Source organism: Argiope bruennichi, chromosome 3, assembly GCF_947563725.1.
Source record: "Argiope bruennichi chromosome 3, qqArgBrue1.1, whole genome shotgun sequence".
Taxonomy (NCBI): Eukaryota; Metazoa; Arthropoda; class Arachnida; order Araneae; family Araneidae; genus Argiope; species Argiope bruennichi.
Genome location: NC_079153.1, coordinates 97,936,740 through 97,960,443, shown reverse-complemented (window position 1 = coordinate 97,960,443; position 23,704 = coordinate 97,936,740). Strand labels below are relative to the sequence as shown.

At 29.0% G+C, this 23,704-nt stretch overlaps 1 protein-coding gene across 3 annotated transcripts in view; it reads right to left on the bottom strand.

Annotated features, from left to right (window-relative positions):
• Window positions 1–23,704, bottom strand: part of LOC129962675 (teneurin-m-like) — a 707,945-nt gene that overhangs the window by 110,550 nt on the left and 573,691 nt on the right. For all 3 annotated transcript variants that reach the window (XM_056076579.1, XM_056076581.1, XM_056076580.1), the window contains one exon: window positions 7,266–7,712. In XM_056076579.1, the coding sequence (XP_055932554.1) occupies window positions 7,266–7,712 (447 nt within the window). The remainder of the gene's footprint in view (window positions 1–7,265; window positions 7,713–23,704) is intronic.

Genomic DNA, 23,704 nt, shown 5'->3' with positions numbered 1-23,704 from the left:
TTCGCGAAGAAAATTAAGCATGAACAGTTAGTTCTCTCTCCCTCTTTTCATTTCATAGCCTATTAAGTTTATTGACTGTTTATGCATCGATAAAAATTTCCTGATTTATATTTGGTCGTTCATATAAAATGCCATCAAATTATGAGTATCACCATTTTAGAATTTTAACATTTCAGGCTATTTCTTACAATCTGTATAAATTGTTTAAATAATTTATTCATTTACAAAAGGTAAATATTTTTTAAGTAGGTTAAGATATTATTTTCTAATAAATTCCTTCCCAATGTACCAAGATTCTAAAATTGTCTACTGAAATTACCTTTCTACTATATCTTTTAAAATATATTACAGATGTCAATACATTTTAATATTTTCAAATCATAATTAACAGTTAATAGATCAATTAAATTTTGATTTCATTTCGTTTGATGGATTCTATCTAAATTCTATCTAAAATTCATTAGAAATCTACAATTTAGGGAATGAAGTTATTAGCTGCATTTTTTCTTTCAAATTCATTATGTTTTGTTTTTATTATGATTTTCACATGCAAACAGATGGACTTAGAGATAAATCCTCCACTTTAGAACTTCTTCGAAGATTTGATAATTGTTGAAAAAGTATGGTTTAAATAGCACATACTGAATTTAGCTCATTCCGTACCTAAATTAACATCTTCACAAACAGATATGAATCTAAAAATATTTTGCAGAATTCGCCTTTTTTTTTTAAAAAAATCTTTTTTTTTTTAAATATAAAGATTCATCAAAGACATGACATCGAAATCTTTAGCGATTATAGAATTTTTTTTTTACTTTATATGCTTGATCTAAGAGAAAGTATTGATTGTTGGTTTTATGAGACGAATAAAAACATATATTTTATCTTTTCACTATTGTAATGTTTATAGAATGGCACGCTACCTGTTAACTGCGGTAGTTGTAGTGTAAAAGTCGTTCAAAACGCTCTATAGGAACGCTCTATAGTGTTTACAAAATTTAGCATGTTGTGACTTCGGTTAAAAGTTAAAGTAAACAATTAATTATTTATAAAGAGTTTAAAATATAATTTAATTCCTCAATAACATCAGAATATATTAATGCCTGAAAACTATTTAAAATCACTTTAAAAATAAAAAAAATTAACTTTCCAGTAATATCATTTTTTCTCAAATTTTAATAAATGTGCAAATATATATTCAATTACATTTTATAATAATAATTTTCATTGCTTTAATAATTACGTTTATGCACTCGCATGCTAGGACGATTTTAAATACATTTACTATGCTAACGTAATCACAGCTATATAATTAAAAATAATTTTAAAAAGTAATTAAAGTTGGATAAATCAAGCTGTAAACATTACCATGTTACCTTGTTTCAGAATAAAAGTTAGAATCTCCTTTAATTCCTTCTTATTTTCATTATATCTTTTTAACTAGTTCTCAAATAAATTTTAGTAACTACGTTTGAGATCCGTTCTTTGCCAATATTTTCACGTTAAATGCCAGACAAAAACAATCTTTACGAAGTGAATTAGAGACTTTATATATATATATATATATATATATATATATATATATATATATATATATATATATATATATATATACAGTGTTCACAATTTTAAGGCATCCAGACTAATTTATATAATTCTCTAAATAATTTCTTTCACTGAATTAATTCCTTCATAGTTTACACAGAAGATGATTTCTTCGCGCCATCTTCTTGTTTATTTTCACGACTTCCTAATTCGGCAAGAGCACACCTTCAACAAACCGAATCTTCGCAAAATAAAACGTAGCAGCAGCAGCAGAAGCAGAAAACTAATTGAATGTCCCATCGCGAATTTTTAAATCCAAACTAAAATACGGACTTTTGCCAAGATTTACAACTTCATTATACGAATGTAAACATCGTTAACATAGTCCCCAAGACAAACCCAGGCAAAAGCTTTTGAAAGCTTCTTAAAGTTTTGCGACTCTTTCTCTCGTCTGTCCCTATGAATAACCTTTAATTGCTCATGTATTTTCGCTCTAGAAATTAAATTCCTACACTAGAAGAGAGCCTTCTTCTTTATCATCCGTTTCGGTCGGGAGAAACGAGCTTTAAGCTCTTTCTGAGGGAGTAGAGCTTTAATTTTAAAGAAACATCGTAGCAGTGATGTACGGATAGAGCAACTTGAGAAGATTAGCGCGAGTTAATAAGTTAATGTTGCTGAGAGTTATTAAGTTAAAGAAAGTAGGGTTGAGATTTAATAAGTTAATGGTAAGAAAGTGCCGGGGATTGTTGGCAGGGTTATTGCTTTTTAAAAGATTTCTTAAATCACTAGTGCCAGGGGTAATTGAAGCACTTAGGGTTATCTGCAAAACAATGGGTCAGTTAAATTAATTATTTTGTTAATTTTTAAACATTTATGCTTGGATTTTAAATGTGGCAGTAAGAAGAAATGATACTTTTTTTTTTTTTTTTTTTTTTTTTTTTGCATCGTCAAAAAATTCGATCTCAACAATTTGATGAAATTATTCGCTTATTAGAATTCTATCCCAAAATAGTAGCTTTCTACTTAATACTGCTAGACTTAAAATTAATGTACGGTCGCTAAAATTGAAATATTTTGAGGCGATTTGTCGCCAATATTTTGCAAACTCTAAAAGCCTTTTGTTACCATTTCTGATATCCATCCAGAATAGAAGTAATTAGGCTAATTGCTGAACAATTGGACACAATTTTCATGTGCTTGTCAAGGAACCATTAATTAATCTGAAACCTTGCCGTGATTATTTATCTCGAGATGGTTGAGCCTATTTTTGTGTTAGATTAAACTTTTTGTTTGAAGTCTGTTTCTTTATTTCATTTATATCTTCTTTTCCCTGATTGAATGTACTTTTTGGTGCGATGGCGAAACATCTCCAGAATATTTCTAATAATAATTTGCAGCTAAATTAATTAACTGAACGAAGCGTAGTATTTAATGTACCTATAAAAATATTCAATGAATGAAGCAGTCTGAAATTCATACGATGTTTTGTTAATATTTGAGTGTTGCCATTTTGCGTAAGTAATAAGCATGATTTCTGTGGTACGTACGTTATCATTTTATGTGTATAGATTTTGATCGAAATCCGCTTATAGATTTCTGTCTATGGCCATTGTGAATTTGATAACTCGGAAAACTCTGGCACAAAAATAGGCTATAGAACTATGTAATTACCGAAATACATCAACTGCTATGCTCGCAAGGCGGCATCTAAAGCAGCAGACGATATATATAACTTGAGCTTAAAAGAAATGTGAAAGTATACAAGAAATATGAAAGAAAATTAAAAAACTTTTTTTTTTAACTTCATTTTTGCACATTTTTTTTTTTTTTTTTCCCTATTAATAATTTTGAGATTAAGGGAACAGTGGACTCTTTTAGGTACTTTTGCGAATTATTCACTTTGGGTAAAAAAATTTATGCATACATATTAAAATATAAATACGCCAAATTTCTTTTTAAAAAACTTTTTAAAGGAAAATATCTATTTTTAAAAAATTAAAAAATAGATCATTTTTAAAAATTTCAAAATATCCCAGAAGATTTAATTTTTAATTTTTTCTATCACTTTTTCCTTACTACCTTATGCAAATTTATTTGGAATAAAAATTAAGTGCTAATTTTTAAAAAAATATTTTTATGTACACATAGTGAATTTTTATGAGAATTTTATGCTTTTCTGAACTAAAATTGACTTTTAGCTATTTAAAAAAAAATCCAAATATAAAATACATACCCTATTTCCTTTTGATATTTAATCGAAATATTTATTATTAAAATCTAATTAATTTCTTCATGAGTTAAGACACCTGGAACATTTCAAAGAAATTTAAATCTAATTACAACATCATTTTGAGAAAAGTCATTAAAATTTATTTTTCAAATATTTATTTTACCTTTATTTTATTAACTTCAAATATTTATGTTATGAAACAATACGTTTAATAACACGATTTTATAGTTCGTCAACAGATTCTGAGACGACCGCATTTCGACGATTCCATCTCATTAAGGGGTGAAACGCGGAACGATGAGTGCATTTCCGCGTAGCTTCCCGTCCTTTGACCTTGGATTTCCCCTATTAGATACTAGTAAATATAAACATTTCCTCCTTTCATCTTTCCTTTCACCCCTATTTTGACGAATTAAACCCATCCTAACGCATGCGCAAAAGCGCGGTGGGTTTTACAATCCGTTGCTGAACTACAGTTGAATTATACATATATTTTGGTGATGAAATGATAAAAATAATATATCATGTTTTTGACCATTTTGCTAATTTCTAAGTCCACAGTCCACTTAATTATTATTTGACTATTTTTGCTATTGGAAAGAGAATACCTTTATATAATTGTATAAATATAATTAGAGAACTTAGAGTAATTAGAAAAATATAATTAGTAAAACTTAGAGTAATTAGAAAATTGTAATAATAGAACTCAGAGTAATTAAAAAAATATAATTAGTAGAACTCTCTTGGATGTGCGTGCGTTTATGTGTGCGTGTGATAAATCATTTCTTTGTATATTAATTCAGAAATAAACTACTTTAACTTAAGAGTTATGTGGGTCCTTAGTATTCCACGTCTCGTAAAATCTAATTTCTGCAATTTTCCCTATTAGAGGCTAGCTTAGAATACCCATCAATAATGAGAATCTCACAAAAGTGCTCGTGAACTTTTGTCCGGGAATCCCCCGTTTCAAAATTATAAAAACCAAAAACTCTTTCAGCTTCCTCTTTCTACGTTTGACACTTTCCTACTTTTCATTGATCTGCGTCACTTTAAGCGAAATATTTTCGTAATGGATATGACATGAAGTAAAAATTTAAAGATTTTAAATTATTATGTCATCGATTTAAAAATACTCCAAATACAAAATAAAAGTATTTTTTGGTTCGTTTTCAATAGACTTCGGCTCAATCGCGACTGAGTTTATAGATGAACCATTCAGATCAAAGTATAGAACATTTCCGAGTATCCGGCCTAATGTGGAGGAAAGAACGGCCGGATAAGAAAAAATTCGGATAAGACGGAGTTTTATGAACTCATTTCTTTGCCCACCAATACCAGAAGATAAAATTTTTATACCAAAATTCATTGTTTTAAATGCGTATTTTTTCACTTATTTCGTACTGAGCCCTACAAGTTACATAGAATGTGAACGCGGCCCGGTGAATCATAAAAGCAATTGCTGGTAACGTGTCGAGTTGAAATAGAAAGCTTTCTATTTCTTAGCTTATATAACTCCTAACTACGAAGCTGTATTTTTTTGCGGTTATACTAGAATCTAATCGCTGTATAGCGCGTAATTTCTCCTCCATACTCACTCCAACTTTTTTTCGTTCTTCACCCATTTTTGACATCTTTACTTGGTACACTTGAAAAAGCATTTAGCACATCCTAAGAAAAATTTACGAATACTGTACGTACTGAGTAGTTATAATCAGGAACAGCGGCAATAATTCAGGTCCATTACATACGAAACAAAGAACAACGAGCAGAACGCTGCTCTTTTCATGTCAAAACTTGAATTTTGCACATGACATGTCGGACGATCGTAGCAGACGCCCGCTTCTAATGCCTTGGCAATGTTGCCAATGCTGCCTTATCTTCCTAGTTCCTGCCTTTAATTCCAATAAAAGAAAACGAAGCCGGATAGTACAGAACACGGATAATCGCGAAATGGATAGTCAGAAGTGTACTGTAGGTGTAAATTAGGGAAGGAATGTATGAAATGTTTTCCTTTAACTTCCTATAAGTAGTATTTAAATCTAATAACTAGTTTCTTTGGCATGAATCTCCATATCAATCGGAGTTTCAAAAAATCGTTAAGAGCTTCTATAGCTTGCATTAAGGCTTTAATAAATTTCCATGTTAAATCTATGAATTTAAACAAGACATTTTTTACCACCATAAATTTTACGATGCAAAAAAAAAAAAAAAAAGAGTTATTATGCAGTAACATTAATTATAGCTTGGATGTTTGATTAGTTAATTAACGAATTTTTTTTTCTAACTTGCTTATGAAAATTTAATAAAAAATAAATTATTAAATGCCCTTCTAATTTATATCAAACAGTTTGTTTAAGCACATCATATTTCAACTAGAAGATTTTAATTAGCATACAAAAAAGAAGAAAAAAAATTGTTTAAGTTGATACGTTTGGAAAAAAAGGATTTTGATAATTTTTTCCTTTTATTTTCGAACATATACGTTTTAATTTAAAAGGACTCCTACGCATAGAATCACTAATATGGTAAGCAAATCTTCATTCATTTCACGATTTGGTGAAAATTGCAAATGGTGTGGCTACGATGGGAAAAAAAAATCCAATACAGTATGCATTTTTCCCAATTTTCTTTCCTTTTTTCTTTTCTTTTCTCTTTTTTCCTTCTAATGCATTCAAATTAACTTTAAGATAAATCCAATTGTAGTTTTAGGATCTTATACTAAGTAACCAAAACACAGCAAAATTTAAATTACTGGCTTTTAAATCGACTTCGCATGCTTATTTACTTATCTGGAGGTTGTAATTTTTTGTTGTCTTTTAGCATTGCAATTTTTTAAAAATTAAGGTTGGCATATTTTCAATAAACTGCATAATACAAAAGTGTTCAAAATGTTCTACAGGGCAGATTGGTGCCTACAAAGAGACCAAAATTTGGCATATAGTTACTTCTCAGATAAGAGGTACTTTACTAGAAAAGATTTTCCAAAATTTCAGTTAAGTTTTAAAATTAAACATTAATTGGAAAGATAACATGTTAATTTAATAAATTTTATTTCACAAAACCCAGTTTCATATCATTTTAAAAATTGTTTAAAAAAATTATTTTTCAGCAACATCGATTGCCTGTGCTATATTTCTCTAATTTTAATAATTTTTTCTAAATAATTTCAAGTAAATTTAACAATAATATCTTTCATTGTTTTAGTAACTGCGTTGTCCCTATATCTTCTAAAAGCTTTTTATTAAGTATTAGGTATTTTAAGTATCTAAGTATTTTTGAATGTATTTAATAAAATAAACTATTTTATTAATTATTTAATAAAATAGTTTATTTTATTAAATACATTTATGATTTCAAATGTTGAGATGCGAAATTAGTAGTTTGTCTGAAAAATCCCCAACCCGCTGGTTTAATTTTAATACCTAATGAAACTTCTTAATTTAGATACGCACTTATTTCATAACTGCACGCTTGCAAGATTTATTCTTACTTTTTTCTTTCTGCTGTTCATTCTTTGATGCTGCCAGTGCCATTTCCGATCCCGTGCATGTCGTGGCATCGGAATGATTCTCCACGTCATTATCTTCATCGTCATCTTCCTCATCTTCATCTCCATCTTCATCGGAGGATGAAGGAGATGCGCCAGAGGATTCGGATTCGGAGCTCAATCCCGCCGGATACAACTGTTGCTGACGCCGTTGCCCAGCAACACGAGGGAGAGTCGACATGGCCGCTGAAGTGGGGGGTTGCGGATTGCTAGGTTGGAGGGACGAATATTGTCGCTTGCCGTTGGAACTGAGGAGTTGTCCCCAAGATCCGAACTTGGCAGGGGGGTTGAAATTGCCACCCATATTATCGTCTGCTGGGGTGGAAGAGTAACGAATGACATCCGGGGTGGCTTCTTTTGACTTTTGGATGGCATGCTCTTTTGCAGGGCCTAAAAACAAGAAAGGCAGAAAATAAAAATGATGTTTTTTGGGATAATGGTTTTTATTGAATATGTCATATAGTTTGAGTGGCTAACAAAAAATATCTATGCTCTGCTTGTTGTTTGAAATGGAAAAAGAAAAATTGCGGTGGGAAGTTTCTGTTCGACCTTTTCTCTGGTCAAACGTTTCTTTTCCATTTCTGCTTCCCCCCCCCAACACCCCGAAAAACGATTTATGGTAACATTTTGAAATATAACGTGGGGATTTTTGTGAACATTTTACCTTGGAAAACAGTATCTTCGAATATAAAACGTTAGATAAGGAAGAAAAAAAAATCATTAGTGAAATTATAAAATCCACGTTGTTATAAATTAGTTTCCTGATTTCAAACTCCTCATAAAGGAATGTTTATATTTATATTTTAAAACATATATAAAGGCGATACTGATTCTTTCAAATGTATTAGCGGGAGTTTGTTAATCTTTGGAAATATATTATTTTTACATACTGTTAATAAAGAGAAACTTCTCAAAACGACGTAAATAATAAGATATAGGATATACCTTCTGTAATAGCAATATAATTATAGGCTTTATCATTTGTAATAACTTTTTTTTTATCTGTAATAACTTTATATTTATAGTCTGACATAGCCATTGATGGCAACTGATAGATAACCATTTAAGGAGAACACGTTTAACCTTGTGATGTCCAATCATATATGGTTAAATAAATAAAGTTTTAAAAAAGAATCTTACTTTATTCAATTACCATTTTGGCAGTCAATCAAAATTTTATTTAGTTTATTTAATGAAAAAAAAAAAGTTGAAGGCTAATTTAATTGTATTTTGATATCAAATGCATATGGTGTAGTAAGCGTTGATTAATTTCTAAGTTGTAAATGCAAAACGATTTACAACAATTTACAGATTATTCGAAGATTCATAAATGGATTTTTACAAATAATTTAAAGCTAAAGAACAGCTGGAAATAGCAGATTTAATCTCTGTAAAATAACAAAAATTGCATGTATGAATTTAATTAGCATTGAGAATTGAATTTATATTTTCAGAGAAAGATTTTTGTTTGGTTTATAATAAATCGTTTTTTAACCTAAAGCAAGATTCCAATATGTCATTAGAACTAGACTTCAATTTACGTTTATAGTATGTGTTCATATTAGAAAATTATTGCTCACAAAAAATTCTTTTTTAAAAAAGAATTTCGTTTTAGTTGTCAAATGTTAAAAAAAATCGTTTTAGTATTGAGACAAGTGCTAAATTATAATGCACAGGTCAAGTATTAGTGTCTCGAAGTTTGGTGGCACCTTATAGAAAAATTCCACCATTATTGAGTAAAGAATATTTTGTGAAAAATTTATGAACAATTCTGAAAGTTTATATCCTTTCACAGTTTTACTTAATGTATGCATAAGTAGCTATAATCTGCCATTCATTGAGGTGAAATATGAAATCATATGTTTGAAATCGGAAAACAATCATTCATTTTTCAATTGAGCAAGATAATAGATTTTTTTAATTATTTGTTTTTATATTTGTTATCCCATTTGAATCAACTATGGCATTGCAATTGCATTATTATGATAACATTAAGAACAACAAGATAACTAAAATAATGAAAAAATTTTATGATTTTTTGTGCTGATTTTTATTAATTTATTGACCTTAATTTTGGCGTAAATAATAAATTATGATTATCATTCTCAATTATAAAGCAGATAACAAATAAAAACAATAAATAAATACATAAAAATTTCACATTTGAAACTTTTTTTCTGCACGCAAAGAAAGAATTTTACACTAGACCCCATACTGTGAATTCCCAAAGTTCAAGCCTCTCCCTTCACAAAACACCTTTCCACTTATTTCTATAACCTTTCTGTATTTAAAAAAAGATATCCGCTTGTATAAGGATTCTTAAAAATCAGCACGGTGTAAGAATCAGAAAGGCAATAATCTTCCGACTCGTTTCTCAAACCAAATATAAGCTCTCTAAAATCTCTTCATTCGGACATCATCGGGGGTCTATCGAACGCCTTTCCAGTAAGAATTCTCAGCCACCCATTCTCATCCTTCTCAAATCCTCTTTGGCAAAAGCTCAACAAGGGGTCTTGCGGAAAAGTTTCACCTAAAAGCGTCCCCGACGTTTTCATGACAAAAACTAATAATCATTCCCCCCACCAGAACTTCTTTGGTAAGTCCTCCTATGGCATCATACACTTCCATCGACATATTTTGCGGCACCATGTTGGGATGGTTTTGAATGGTAGCAGTTCGATAGCTACCACCTTTTCCACTCTCCCTCTGGAATATACGGTGGGTGGCCACTTCCCCCTTATTCCCTGGAGAGAGGAGAAAGAGAGGTGGGAAGAATCCCCTCCCCTCAGCTGATTTATGAGAGGCAACTGTGCCGTCTATCGCCTGCTTGACCCCTGACTCAAGAAGATAGAAAAAAACTGAAGAGAGCACATATTTTGATCGTTATCGTTCCATTGGGATGGACAATGACGTTGACATGTCTGTTAAAAGACCATACTGTCAGTAAATACGCAATCTGTTTTCAAAATCGTTCAGACACATAAGAGATTAATGCTTTATGGTGAGAAATATTTCCAAATATGTGTTAGTAACAACAAATCATTTATTGAATCTAAATCAGCAGTGATAAATCTTCCACCCCTTACAAAATAAGTAACGTATACAAACAGCTTGAGAAACACTGCACTTAGGAACATTATGATTAACTAGTTGCCTTTGGCAAAAAGCTTGGTCGCCAAGATTATTGGATTTTTAGGCTATTAAACCTTGAATATGGAATGCATTTTTTTTTAATTTCACCTTGTTATTTGATAGACTGTAATAATGAGTTTCATTGGATCATTGTGTTATTAAATACTGAGTGCGCAAATTAAAAATGAAATGAAAGTGGAAGTGAAAATCCTATTTTTGTCTGGAAAATCCTATGCCCAAAAGAAAGCAATTTTTTAAAAATTGACATTGACGAATGCATGGATGTTAAGATGGATACAGAGATATAGATGGTCTTGACCACCATGTTTGGCGTTTCCTGAAAATTAACGTACTTACAGGCGAATAAACTGAATAATGGACTTTTTACTATGTTAAAAGGATCACTGGCAAAGCCTTGTTTTGTCATAAGCTTAAGACAGAAAATTTAGCTTCAGTTTATCAATTTATTACAGTTGCAGGTACTTATAGAGTTGCGCTTTGGGAAAAAAACTTAAATTTGAAGAAGCTGACATCTCATTCACCTTTCTTTTGTCTCAAGCTCTCGAAATAATGCAGCTTTATTCAAGCTTTCAAATATTTTGATATCCACTAAATGTAACCTTGCTGCACCCGGGGGCAACAGCCTTTGTCGCTATATCCCGCACTGTTTACATTTAAGTTTATAGTGGCAGACTGTGTATTGCATTTAGAAATTTTATTTAAAAAAAGTGTGCAGAAATGAAACTGATATTATTAAAGAATTTTTTTCTGAGATTTAAAATAATATAAAAGTCATTTTTGTCAGATAATAGTTTTGGTAGATATGTTCATTCATTTCCGTAGGTAAGTCATAGCGATTAACCTCTAATGACAGTTAAATCTATTTTCGTGCCTGTTTATACTTTCTATTTGATGCTTATTTCTTAATTTCTTTGCATCTTTCCTCTGACTGAATGGAGTTTTTGGTAACATGGATCTTTATAGCATTTCTAATAATATTTTGCAGCTTCATTAATTAGCAAAGTGATGAATAACTGCAAATACAAAAGCATATTTGTATACATTTACAGCAGTCATTCGACACAAAGTAATAAAAGTTATTTCTGTGAGTTATGTGTCTTAGCATTTTATTTATATATATAGAAGATGTAGCTTTATAAATTTTGAAAAAAAAAAAAAAAAAAAAAAAAAGCAGAAAACTGTTTTTACAGTACTATTAAGTTTAAATGCTTATGCACAATCGTACTCAAATACCATAAAAGATGAATTCAGTTTCTTTTAAAAATATTGACATAAAAAAGAAATGTTTATTGCAAAGTTATAATATTGTTTTATTTGTTATTCATCGTTAGGTTTCACCTTCTCAATTTTGAGTTCATTTTTCTGAAAAGTTTTTTAATTGTTTAATATATTCATGACATAAAATGATTGTTCTCTTGTACATATTTGTCAAGAGTTTAAGGTGCATTATATGACAATGAATCGTTTTGTATCTAGGCCCCTAATAATTTTTTAAAAAATAATTTTTATAAATCACTAAGTTAAGATCGTACAATTCTTACAAATGAATACTCAAAAACCATATTTAAAGTATTATCCCTGTATTATTTTCGGAAAATCATTGAATAGGTTCTGCAGATATTAAGGAGAGTACTAGAATTCAGTTATTGATGAAATGGCAAATATTTTTACTGCGTTTAATTTAGAGACACTAAACAAAAAGAAAGAATTATTAAAAAGAAAAGAAACGTTTTTCAAACGTGGAAAAATATATTTATCAGAATAAGTTGATGAAGGATGATTTTTGCATTTTACTTATTATATTACAGGAATTATACATTTTAGTGTAGATGTAGATATAGTATGCTTTAGGTACAAATGGATGGTTTGCTGTACTTCCCTCAATTATGCAGTTTTTCTTTTAATAAGACTCATGTTGAAGAACTTGCGGGGGTCAGTTATGCGAATACGATGTTGATCATGCTGTATTTATGCTGAAATATTACTTCATAAAGAATTAAATTTGATTTAAATATATAAAAGAAAATATTTTTATAGCCTGGAAAACAGATGCGATATTTTGTCCTAGAAATAAATGCACTCATTCAAAGAAAATTTATACTTATTAACTGTAAAAAATTAAAGAAAGAAGATTTTCGGCTTCTTTGGAAGATTTTAATCCAGTGTTTATCTTTTGCAAATAAATTACGTACGAAGTTAACAAAATCAGCTTATTGGAAAGTTTTATTTAATTTATATAAATTTAATAAAATTGTATCAGATTCTCTAAAATCCATATTTGTTTAAAAAATGACCAGTTAAATATGCTTTCATAAACAGATGCAATTTCTTCAAAACTTTGCAGTCCCCAATATGGATCACGGACTTTATGCAGAAACTGTATTAAACAATGATTGATATTTGATACAAAGCCGGCACTCAGCTATCTAGCTCGAAGATAGCTCGGGCAGTTGGCAAGAAAATCGACTACCATTCCATCATCCACCCCCGCAAGTTCTTGCAGTAACCCTCCCCCAGACGCACCAGTAACCGGATATGAGTTCTCGTCTGCCCACCCCCCGCAGAAAACCGCAGAAACGTGCCCCGTGAAACCATTCTCCCTCAATTGCGACTAATAAGAGTTAAAGGTTGACACCGGAGTAACCGTAAACCGAAATTGTAGAATTGCTTCAGCATGTTCTCGGATATCGCGTTACTTTAAATTTCTGCAGCAAACGATTTTAAAGGGATTGCGCAGGGGGTTGTGGAATACGTGGGATATACAAAGTGGACTTTTTTTCTTCTAATTCTGTTATCTTGTTGTGTCGTCAGATGTCAGAAACAGGCGAGGTTGTGACGCAAATTAGAAATGATACGAGCGGATATCCTGTGGGAAAAAAGTTGGAGATAGATTGAGGGGTGAGATGAGTAAGTTGTGCTTGCTGATCGACGAAGACAGAAAGACAGCCACATTCCTAACCCCCAGGGGGAAAAAAATTAGGAGATCAAAAATAAGGCATATGCTAGGTTTTTTGCAACACAGTTATGTTTTTGAAGACTTATTTCCAATTACATATTATTAAAAATTCACTTTGACTAATCTTACTTCATATTTAACCCTTAAATGCGTAGCGATGTAGATCTGCATGGTATGTTTAAAACCTCTTATCTCCTTCATGTAGCAACTTTTGCAGTTTTTTTTTTTTAATTTTAAGTTCACCCACACTATTTTATCATTTCCGAACGCATTAGAGTCTTTGACAGTTTATTTCTTTATCTGCAACAATCTTTATTGTTGGCGCACTTATCTGAGTACAATTTATATCGGCGGATTTTACGAATTTATATAAATTACGATTATTTATATGAATAGTAATAAAAATATGCAGGAAAAATTGTTTTCGGATAGAAAAAAAGGTAAGGGCAATGAATGATATTTTTATTTTTGCATTTTTTTTAATGAAAAAAAATACATCAATATGCAAAATAATAATAACATACATAAATTCAGTAAACTTAGAAGGTCATCTCATCCTTTGCCGTTTATGAAAGTACGAAAAGAGGCGTTGATCACTGGTCTATATTTTCAAACAGACTGAGGTTTAAAATTCTACTATGTAAGGGTACTGTAAAGTCTCGATCCAATAACAGGTAGCGTTATGATCAAATTCTTTATTTACAGCTTTATTACATAAAAACAACTCTTTCTCATCTAGGTTAAATGAATGATGCTATTTATAGCACGAAATTTAAACAAGAATAGTTCCTCGAACAAATTTAGAGAAAACGCCTTCACAAGAACAGCTAACAGGCGGTTGGCGTCTCAGGCTACTGCAGGGTTAGCTCTAGGAATCCACCGAATTTCCTTCGGGTTGAATTTTTCTCAGAAGTCCACTTCATACCAAGCTCCTCTCTCCCTCTTCTTCCGAAAAATCTCACCTTTTATCTTTCTCTCAGACTCCACCTTTCCTGTCCACTCCCTGTTACCCAATCACCGTTCAGAACAACCTGAATCGTCTCTGGTCGCCCGTGGGAAATGTCCATTGATGATCCACCCTCCACAATGGGAAAAATGAAGGACATCTGGAGTGTTTGACACTCTCGCCTTTCGAAGACACGATTTATTTCCCTGGGAAACGCACGTGTGGTTCCTTATCTGGATTAGCACTAATTGGCCAGACGACCGTACTTAAAAGGAAGGTCTTCCATTTGGCTATCTGGAGGCACTTAACACTGTGGGAGTTTCGTTGATGAAGAATGGCCTGGAATGTAAATTATCGAGTGTGGGAAAAAGGAATGTCACAGTGGTCACCCAGGGAAGAAGCTGAATCATTACAGTACCTACCACACAGTGACATGTAGCAAATGCAATGTTTCTTTATATTCAAATGCTAAAAATAATTGTTTTGTAAATTTTCATGTTTTGTAATGTAATGAGAGGTATTATTTATATTTGAAATATTATATTATTGTACGCATTAGATTTATAGAACTAAAGGAGTGATTGTTTTTGATGCAAAAATTCATCAACATGTCTTCAAAAAAAAATTTTTTTTTTGTGAAAAAATTTTTACATGTTTTTTTTTTTTTTTCCATTAACTACACCCGTTAATTTCAAATTTTATTTATTAAAAATAAAAATTCATGCATTTAAGGATTAAACATTTAAAAAAAAACTATTCGTTTCATGCTTTTTAGGACGAAATTTATTAATCAATTTTTCATTCACATTTTGATGTCTTAAAATTTTGAAAGGATTTTTTTGGATATTCGTATATTTTCGATGACAATGCACTATTTCCATATTTTCAGAATTTAGTATTAGTAAATCAAATTTTATAATTATCTCTTTCTACATCTGGTACAGGTATCAGATACTAGTAGTAAATTCTTAATTTTTTTTTTAATTTTCTAAATAATTTTGCATTATAGATATAATTATAGATTAAAAACTGAAAATTATTAAGGCAAAAATACCTTTTTAAAAGGTGTTATTATTTAATTTACTTATAATTATAGTTTTTAGAAAGATGAACTTAAATGTAACCATCACCAGTGTGAGCTTCTCGAAAAAAAAAAAAAAAATTACAAAGAAAATGGATTCCTGCCATGGTTTTGAATAAAGGAATCATGTAAACGCATTTTTGGTATTTCTCTTTGTTTTCTAAAAGATCTATATAAGAGCTTGCCTAGATCTTATAATTTTTTCAAATCTATATAATTTTTTCTTGCCTAGATCTATATAATTTTTTCAAGATCATAATCAAATAACATTTTTCTAGCTCTTTGTGTTTTCGAGTCAATTGCTTTTCGCAGACATGGAGTCAGATCGAAAACAAGGAAATTATTAATTAAATTCAAACGAATAAATTAAGTTAAAACGAATATATTTGGTCAGTATTATGAATGCATTTTAGCAATGAAAATAAGAGGATTTTAAGATTCATAATTTTTTTCTGTTTTTGTAAATAATGTTTTGAAAATTTTCAATTGATTTCATTTCGTCATTTTTCTTATCATCACAAATAATGATTTCCTGGTTTCCAATAACATACAAAAATAAACAACGTTACCTAAAATAACTTAGATGCAAAACGATGGAAGATACAAATTTCGAAACTATATCAGAACAAAAATCTGATTTTTAAGTTTCGAAACACGGCTAATGAGTGCAAAATAAATATACTTCAAGAACTCGCAGTTTCTAAAATTTATCTCTGTGTTATTTTTTAGCATCGATAAATCTCATGTTACTAAACCACTTTCGAAATAAAACAGTAAAACATTTTTCAATCATGAAACTATAAAATGCAAAATTCAGAAGAAAAGTTTTATCACATGCAAAAGATTTTTTAAAATTTGAACTTCAAATTTCAATTCAACTCATAAATTACTACAGTAGTTTGAAATCTCAAAATAAATAATAAAAAGATTATTTTTTTATGATTAGTCTATGTATGTATAATGAATCAATTATGGTCACGTAACTCAAAACTCCTATTGGAAATTTCGAAACATTCGACCAATAAAAAAACGGCCTTTTCTCCACACAAGCATGATATTTATTTTCAAAAAAAGAAAATAAAAAACGCTGATTGAATTTAAAGGAAATATTCCGAAAAGCTGGGGGAAAAATGAAAAGAAAAAGAAAAAAATCAATGCGCAGATCTCCAGTTACTGAGTTGAATTGTCTATTTTGATTTCTTCCCTTCATTTCGTCTCTAGCAAATAAGTAACTGAAATAAAGTTTGAATTTCGATTGGGAATTTCGTATTCGATGCATTTCGAGAAAATTCCAAAATCTCTCAACAATAATAGCAGAAATGGAACGGAAAACGGGAAAAATTTCGGAGAAAAAGCTTTTTGGAATTTTTTTTAAGTAAGTTCAAAGTATTGTTTTATTTTTTATTTTTTTATTTTCTTATGGAATATTCCATTTATTTAGTCGTATTTATCAAAGAATGCGTAACTAGGCAGCCAGTTAGAATTTCGAATGTTATAAATTTAAGCTTCTAATCGGAAATAACAAAATTTAAAACATCATTTATCGCATGTAAAAATGCCAAGATGTTCTCTCTTTTTTTTTTTTTTAAATCGTTAGCATTTTTTTTCTTTATTACTAGAAACAAAGAAAGGCTGATGGAATGTCTGGATATCGTCTGCAGAAATTTAACAGAGTTGAAATAAAACATCTGCTTACTGGATAATATTAATGGAATATTCAAAACGAATTGCATGCATAAATTTCGTTCTATGTTTACACTGGATAGAAGCTTGGGAAAGACAAAGTAAAATAAATTGCTTTAAAAAAGCAGCTACTTTTTCCTCTGCTTAATTAACAAACGCATAATTTTTTTTAAGGTTCTTTATTACACTTTTTGTGATAACAAAAACTTTTGAAAAATTACTTTTTTTTTTCTGAGCATTTATCCTACAAGTATGCAGTATCATGACTACATTCCATTAAAAATGAAATGTAACTGCTTTGTTTAATGATTCTGGTTACATGCCGGTCAAATTTTTCTTGCAGCAATTTAAGCTTAACTTCACTCCATAATAATATTTAAATTTGTTATTTTCCTTGAAAGACAACTCGTTTTAATTGCATTCCCAGAGTCTGTTTTTTTATCTTAAGCAAAAACATCATCAAAGATTGGACAATAAGAATACAAATATTTTACCTATTTGCATATGAAAAATTAACAAGATATTCTTTATTATACATATGTGTACATAAGGATTCATTTTAAAGCTTAGGATGCTTAAAAATATAGTTGTTAATTTGCTTTAAATCCTAAAAAAAATTAATCTGAAATTTTTTATTAGGATATGGATTTCATAATAATTACATCTTAAAAGAATAAGTAAGCAATGCCATTATTCGGAGAGTTAAACTCACATATGAGAGCACAGAGTTAAAATCATCATTATGGAATACATTTTTAAACATTCCCAGAATGGCAACAACCTATCTCTTTTTTGATCATATTATGCTAAATGGGATATCTTCTGATATTAAATTTGTATCCACACGGGTTTGAAATTTTCAATAAATATTTTTAAAACTAAATTTTTTGATATATTCAACGTTGCTCAGAATTTAAATACTTTCATGCATAATATTTCTAATATAAAAACTAATGCTTACATAAAAACTAATAAATAATGTAATAAATCATTTTTCTAATGTAAAAATTAATATTAACGTAAAAACAAACAGTGTGATAAATAATTTTTTTAATATAAAAACTAATAAATTATTGTAAATCACACAATGTTTTTATTATATCACATCTCTTGATTGACTGTTCGTGGGCCTTGGTTATTTGTAAATGAAGAATATATCAGGTAACTCTTTCAGTTCTTTTAAGACCGTTAAATATCTGCTTTAAACCGATGAAAATTCAAAAGATATGACACAGGAATTTCAAAAAATAGTACTAGAGTAAGATTAAAGTCTTATTGTTACTATATTTCAAAATCATCCGCTTTAAATTTTAAAAGAATCAATAAAAACTGAAGAGAAAATTGCTCAAATAAGAAATATGGTATCTGTGAAAAAGTAAAGTTTTTAATTTTAAGATGGGATTAAAATATTTTTTGCAAAATAACTTGCTCCGAAGTTAATGCAGGAAAACGGTAAATCTCGTTTAATTTCTAATTAATTTAATATTTAATTTATTTTTTCATTTTGAAAAGTTATTGATATTCTTTTTCTTGTCCTAAATGTTCTAGCTACAATGACTTTTATTTATCTTAAGATTATGAAATAAAGAAAAAAAAAAAATAATCAAATTTAAATTCCAAAGCTTTTTAAATAATTGTTGTTGTTGTTGTTTCTAATGGCTCTTGTCCTAGATAAGCCCATTGACTTTAAGAAATCATTTTCAAATAATTAAATAATAAATATATGTAAAGACACACTTGTTAGCGTCCTAAACATGCTTACGCTCTAATAAGAGCCAGATCAAGCACTCTAGGAGCCCTCGGGAAAAGCAAGTAGTAAGTGCCCACTTTTCCCCTTTCTAGCACACTACAGGAGATATATTTTATTAATATTAATTTTCTATTCAAGCAATTTTTATATAAATAATTCTAATAAACTGGCAAAGTAATTAACTTCGAGTCCCTTTCAAAACAGTTGATTTTAGCACATAAAAAATTAATATACGAATTTAAAAGCAGTTTTAAATAAAATAATAAAAAAGCAAAAGCTTTTGAACGGAGTCTAAATAATATTTAATTACAGAATCGAATATATATATATATATATATATATATATATATATATATATATATATATACATTAGAATTCTTAAGCAGAACATTTTTTTGGAATTTTTAACTTTTGAAAATACGTGATTTTATATGTAATCACTAAATTAAATCCAATAGAGTAACATATTGCATGATAACGAATCATTCTTTCCTGTTAAAATTTGAAACCTTACTTCTTCCAATAACTGATTTATTTGTTTAACGTGATCTTATTCAACATCTCGCCATAGTATGTTCTCCCTTACTTATTGTTAGTCTGTTCCCCATACTTAGACAAATATATCATTGATGTTTATATGATCTGTATCTATCTATACACAAATAAATACATTCGTATTATGTATTATATTATATTATATACAAAGAAAGAGAGTGAGTGTGAGAGAGAGAATAAAGTGGTGTTTATATGAAATTTCTATAGTCCATACACTCTCAATAATTCGATAGACATTCAGATTAACAGATAGAGTCTATTATAAAAGTATAAAATTGATAGTTATATATATATATATTTATCGAAATTTCATAGTGTTCAAGCCCCTAATAACTTGCTGCTTTGTCTATTTGATAATCCGGCTCTGTAGATGTAGATAGATATATGTAGATATAAATAATATGTAGATAGATATACTAATGAAGTACAAACAATACAAGTACAATGAAGTACAAAAATCTGTTGAATATTATATTATTATATCTGATGGCACCTTTTATGCTAGATACGATGTGCAGAATCCAAGTTCATAATGTTAAATAGCTGTCCATTATCTCCCAAATGGAAAGTATAAATCGTGAATTACGGCAAGCATGAGAAGCGTTAGCGAAACTAATTAAAATATCTGAATTTTGTATCAGTCTCTGGATATTCAGAAATTATGTGTTGCCGTTTAAATTATTCAAAATTTTGTCTCTAAAACTGTAACTGTGAGAGCTTGGTTTTCATTTTCAGTGGCAATTGCATATATAAATACTTATAATTTGAATTTCATCCATAATCGTTGAGAATTTAGAACTCATACGTTGTTAAAGTTGCTTTATGATTTCAATCGCCAAACTATATATCATGTGATTCGCATGCTCAAACTTTTTCATAACAAATAATTAGTATACTTTTATAATTTGGCGAAATTTTTTATTGGCGCTTCTTAGTCGCCGTTAAAACTAAATTGTATGAAATAATCTTGAAAACACATCGCTTGATGATTTTAAAATAAAGAGAAGTAAAAATGCTTAGCACATGCTGTTTTCTCAGGATGCAAGTAAAGACTGGGTTTTTACAATTTTACAAATGATTCCGAATAAAGAATCGTAATTAATACTCCAATTATAAGTGAACTGGAATTAATGTCGGTACGTATTTAAAAAAGATAATAACATAAAAGTATCTATTCATGTATAAGTAAGAGGTAAAAAACAATCTTAAAAAACAATAAAGGAAGAATTAACAGGAAAAGAAAATTACCCTGATTTTTTTTTCCGATAAAAAATATTTTCAATCTTCTTTTCAGTAATTGGCATCCAAATAATTAAGAAAATCTCTCTAATTGCACCAAACTAAAAGATAATTAATATAAATATCTTTTTAACGCGCAGACCTCATTACGTTTAAGTATGTTTTCATAAATCTGTATTTGCATTTTAAAAAAAGAACTTGTTAGCATGGGGAATTATTTATTTCCTCATTAAAACACAAGATGAGTCATAGAAAAATTTTCAAAAGTTACATTCTATTCAGTTCTGATCAATGGTGTCAGACGATTTTGAATCAACTCATTTCGCAGTGCGCTTAGTAGCGTCAGGTATATATTTTTTATTTTTATTATTATTATTATTTCGTTCTCCTCTTATTTAAATCTCTTTTGATATAATTATCGTCTTCCTTGAGAATTCCTTTATAAATAATTAAAAAATAATCACATCGTGTAATTAAAGTCTAGATAATGATGACTAATTAGAAATCATAACATCATTATAATAGTAGTCCTAAAATGCCATAAAAAATATTTAGAGCTTCTTAAAAGACAGCTTGGAATTCAGAAATAAAACAAAGATAATTTAAAATCTGTTCATTTTTAAAGATGCTTTAATCTTTTTTTAAATACCTAATTAAATTGCATAAATTTAAAGATTTTAAATATCAAAAGATATTCTTTGAAAGGGCTATCAAAATCTACAATATGTTAGCATGAAATCCCGTTACTATATAGACAACCTATTGAATTGCCCATCGTCAATAATTAATTTAAATTAAGACTGTTATATTCTAGTTTTAATCAGGAAAATGTTTTTATGAAAATCAATTGATTTACTAATCAAATCAAAACAGCTGATTAAAATAAAGATTGTTATTAGATTTAAATATAATAAATTAATCAGTGTAATTCAATCAAAACTAATTTTAAAAATTTACCATAATTTTATGTTTTTTCCATCGAGCAGAGCTCATTAATTGAGTAAATCATTAAAATTAATTAATATATTTCTGAGATTATATAATAGCAATCAACCTGAATAATAATAATAATAATGGCCGGAATAAAATTATTGCCAGTAAAAGTCATTATGATTGCAAGAACATCTTAATTCATTAAAAAATAGGATGTATATAACATTCTGTTATAAAAAGTCATAATAAAAGTTTAAGAAAAATAAGGGAAAAAAAGACGGAGAAATTTTAATCTCTAATTATTGAGATTTAGAACCTAGGTTTCATCAAAATTATTTGCATTCATTTCATTTTTTTCCATCTTATTAAAAATAATAAGCAATTATACGAAATAAATTGAATTTTAGATTTGCTTATGAAAGAATTTTGGTAAATTAAAAATTAGGGATAATTGCACGAAATTGGATAATTTTTTGTCCCTTCTCTTGATAACTCTAGCATGATGTAAAAACGTTGTGTGGGGAAAAAATTAGTTTCATAGTAATGCATTTAATATTTAATCATTTTTTCGAAATGTTTTATTTTCTTTTGTAAAGTTTTATTTAATGTCCATAATCAATAATAACTAAAATTACATCAAACTCAAGTTCTTCTTCTTCTTTATTAATTTATGTATTATTATTTATTATTAAATTATGATGCATTATTATTCTTTATTAAATAGTACAGTATATGATTCTTATATATTGAAAATTAAGTGATATTCCTTGATATATTTCAATATGATGAATTGATGTGGATGCTAAATTTATAATTAATGTGAAAATTCTCTAGATTCATGAAACTGTTTCTATTACAGTAAGATCCGATTTTCACAAGAACATCTGCTTACAGCCAGTCACACCGTTACCTTAGAACAGAGTTGTATAAACAGGATTTGTGGTGACCGATTGCTAGAACTAGATTGAGATTTTGTTAGAATTACATTGCTTCTAATGTAAACATTATTAGGCTTGCATGAAAAGGATTTAAAAGCAGGATCATTCAATAGAAATAGAAATGCTGCCAGGTCTTATCTTTTGTAAGGAAGGAGATAGCCTCGCTACGCGAGGCGGGTGCTCCATAATCGCCAAATCTCGATCATTAAATAGAAATGCTGTCGCTTATAGCTTTATATTGTGAGCTCATCATAATATTTTTTTCTTATTCAGTGCTCTCAGTCTTTGTTCTGTACAGTTCTGATTGAGCCAATCGCAATGATTTACTGATAATTTTTTTTTGTGTGCGAATTAAGTTGAAAGTTCACAATCACATACACAAATAATTTCCAAATATTCTTTACATCTTCGAAGATAACCACAGATACTACAGATTCTTCTTGATGTTATATGACATTATATATTTGTTGTGACATTTTGTTTAATTTACATCAAGGAAAATATTTTCTGGATATTCTTCACATCTGCATAAGCAGTTATAGATATTCAGATTCTTCTAAAAGCATTACAGAATAACATGTTTGTTGTGATATTTTGTTTCATTTTTACCAAGAAAAGAAATTCTGGATATTCTTCACATCTGTGTAGACAATCACAGGTAGTTAATATTTTTTCTAATGTGATACGAATTATATTTGCTGTTATTCTTTGCTTTATTTATATTGAGGAAGAAAAAAATATAATTTTTGAGATTATTCCTATAAATTTTGACAAAGAAACTACAACACATTGAAATCAAGACTTTTAGATGTTGTATTTAGGCATTCTATACAATAGAACATAAAAGTAACACAAAAGGTTTGAGTTTCGATGGAATATTTATAAAAAAACTAACAAGAAATGGAAATAACTGAAAAAAAAACACTGTCTCTGTCTGTCAAATCGATCAATGTCCAGTAACATATTTTAGCATAAGCTTTCAGCCAGATATAGTAGATTATATACTCGTAGATTAGGGAACAGACATCTGAACACAATTTTTTTATAGAACTAGTACGTCCTGTTTTTGATCTACTTACCCATTTTTGAATCTGAAATAGATTCGTTATAAGAAAATCACAATACGTTTGAATATTAATTAAAATTTA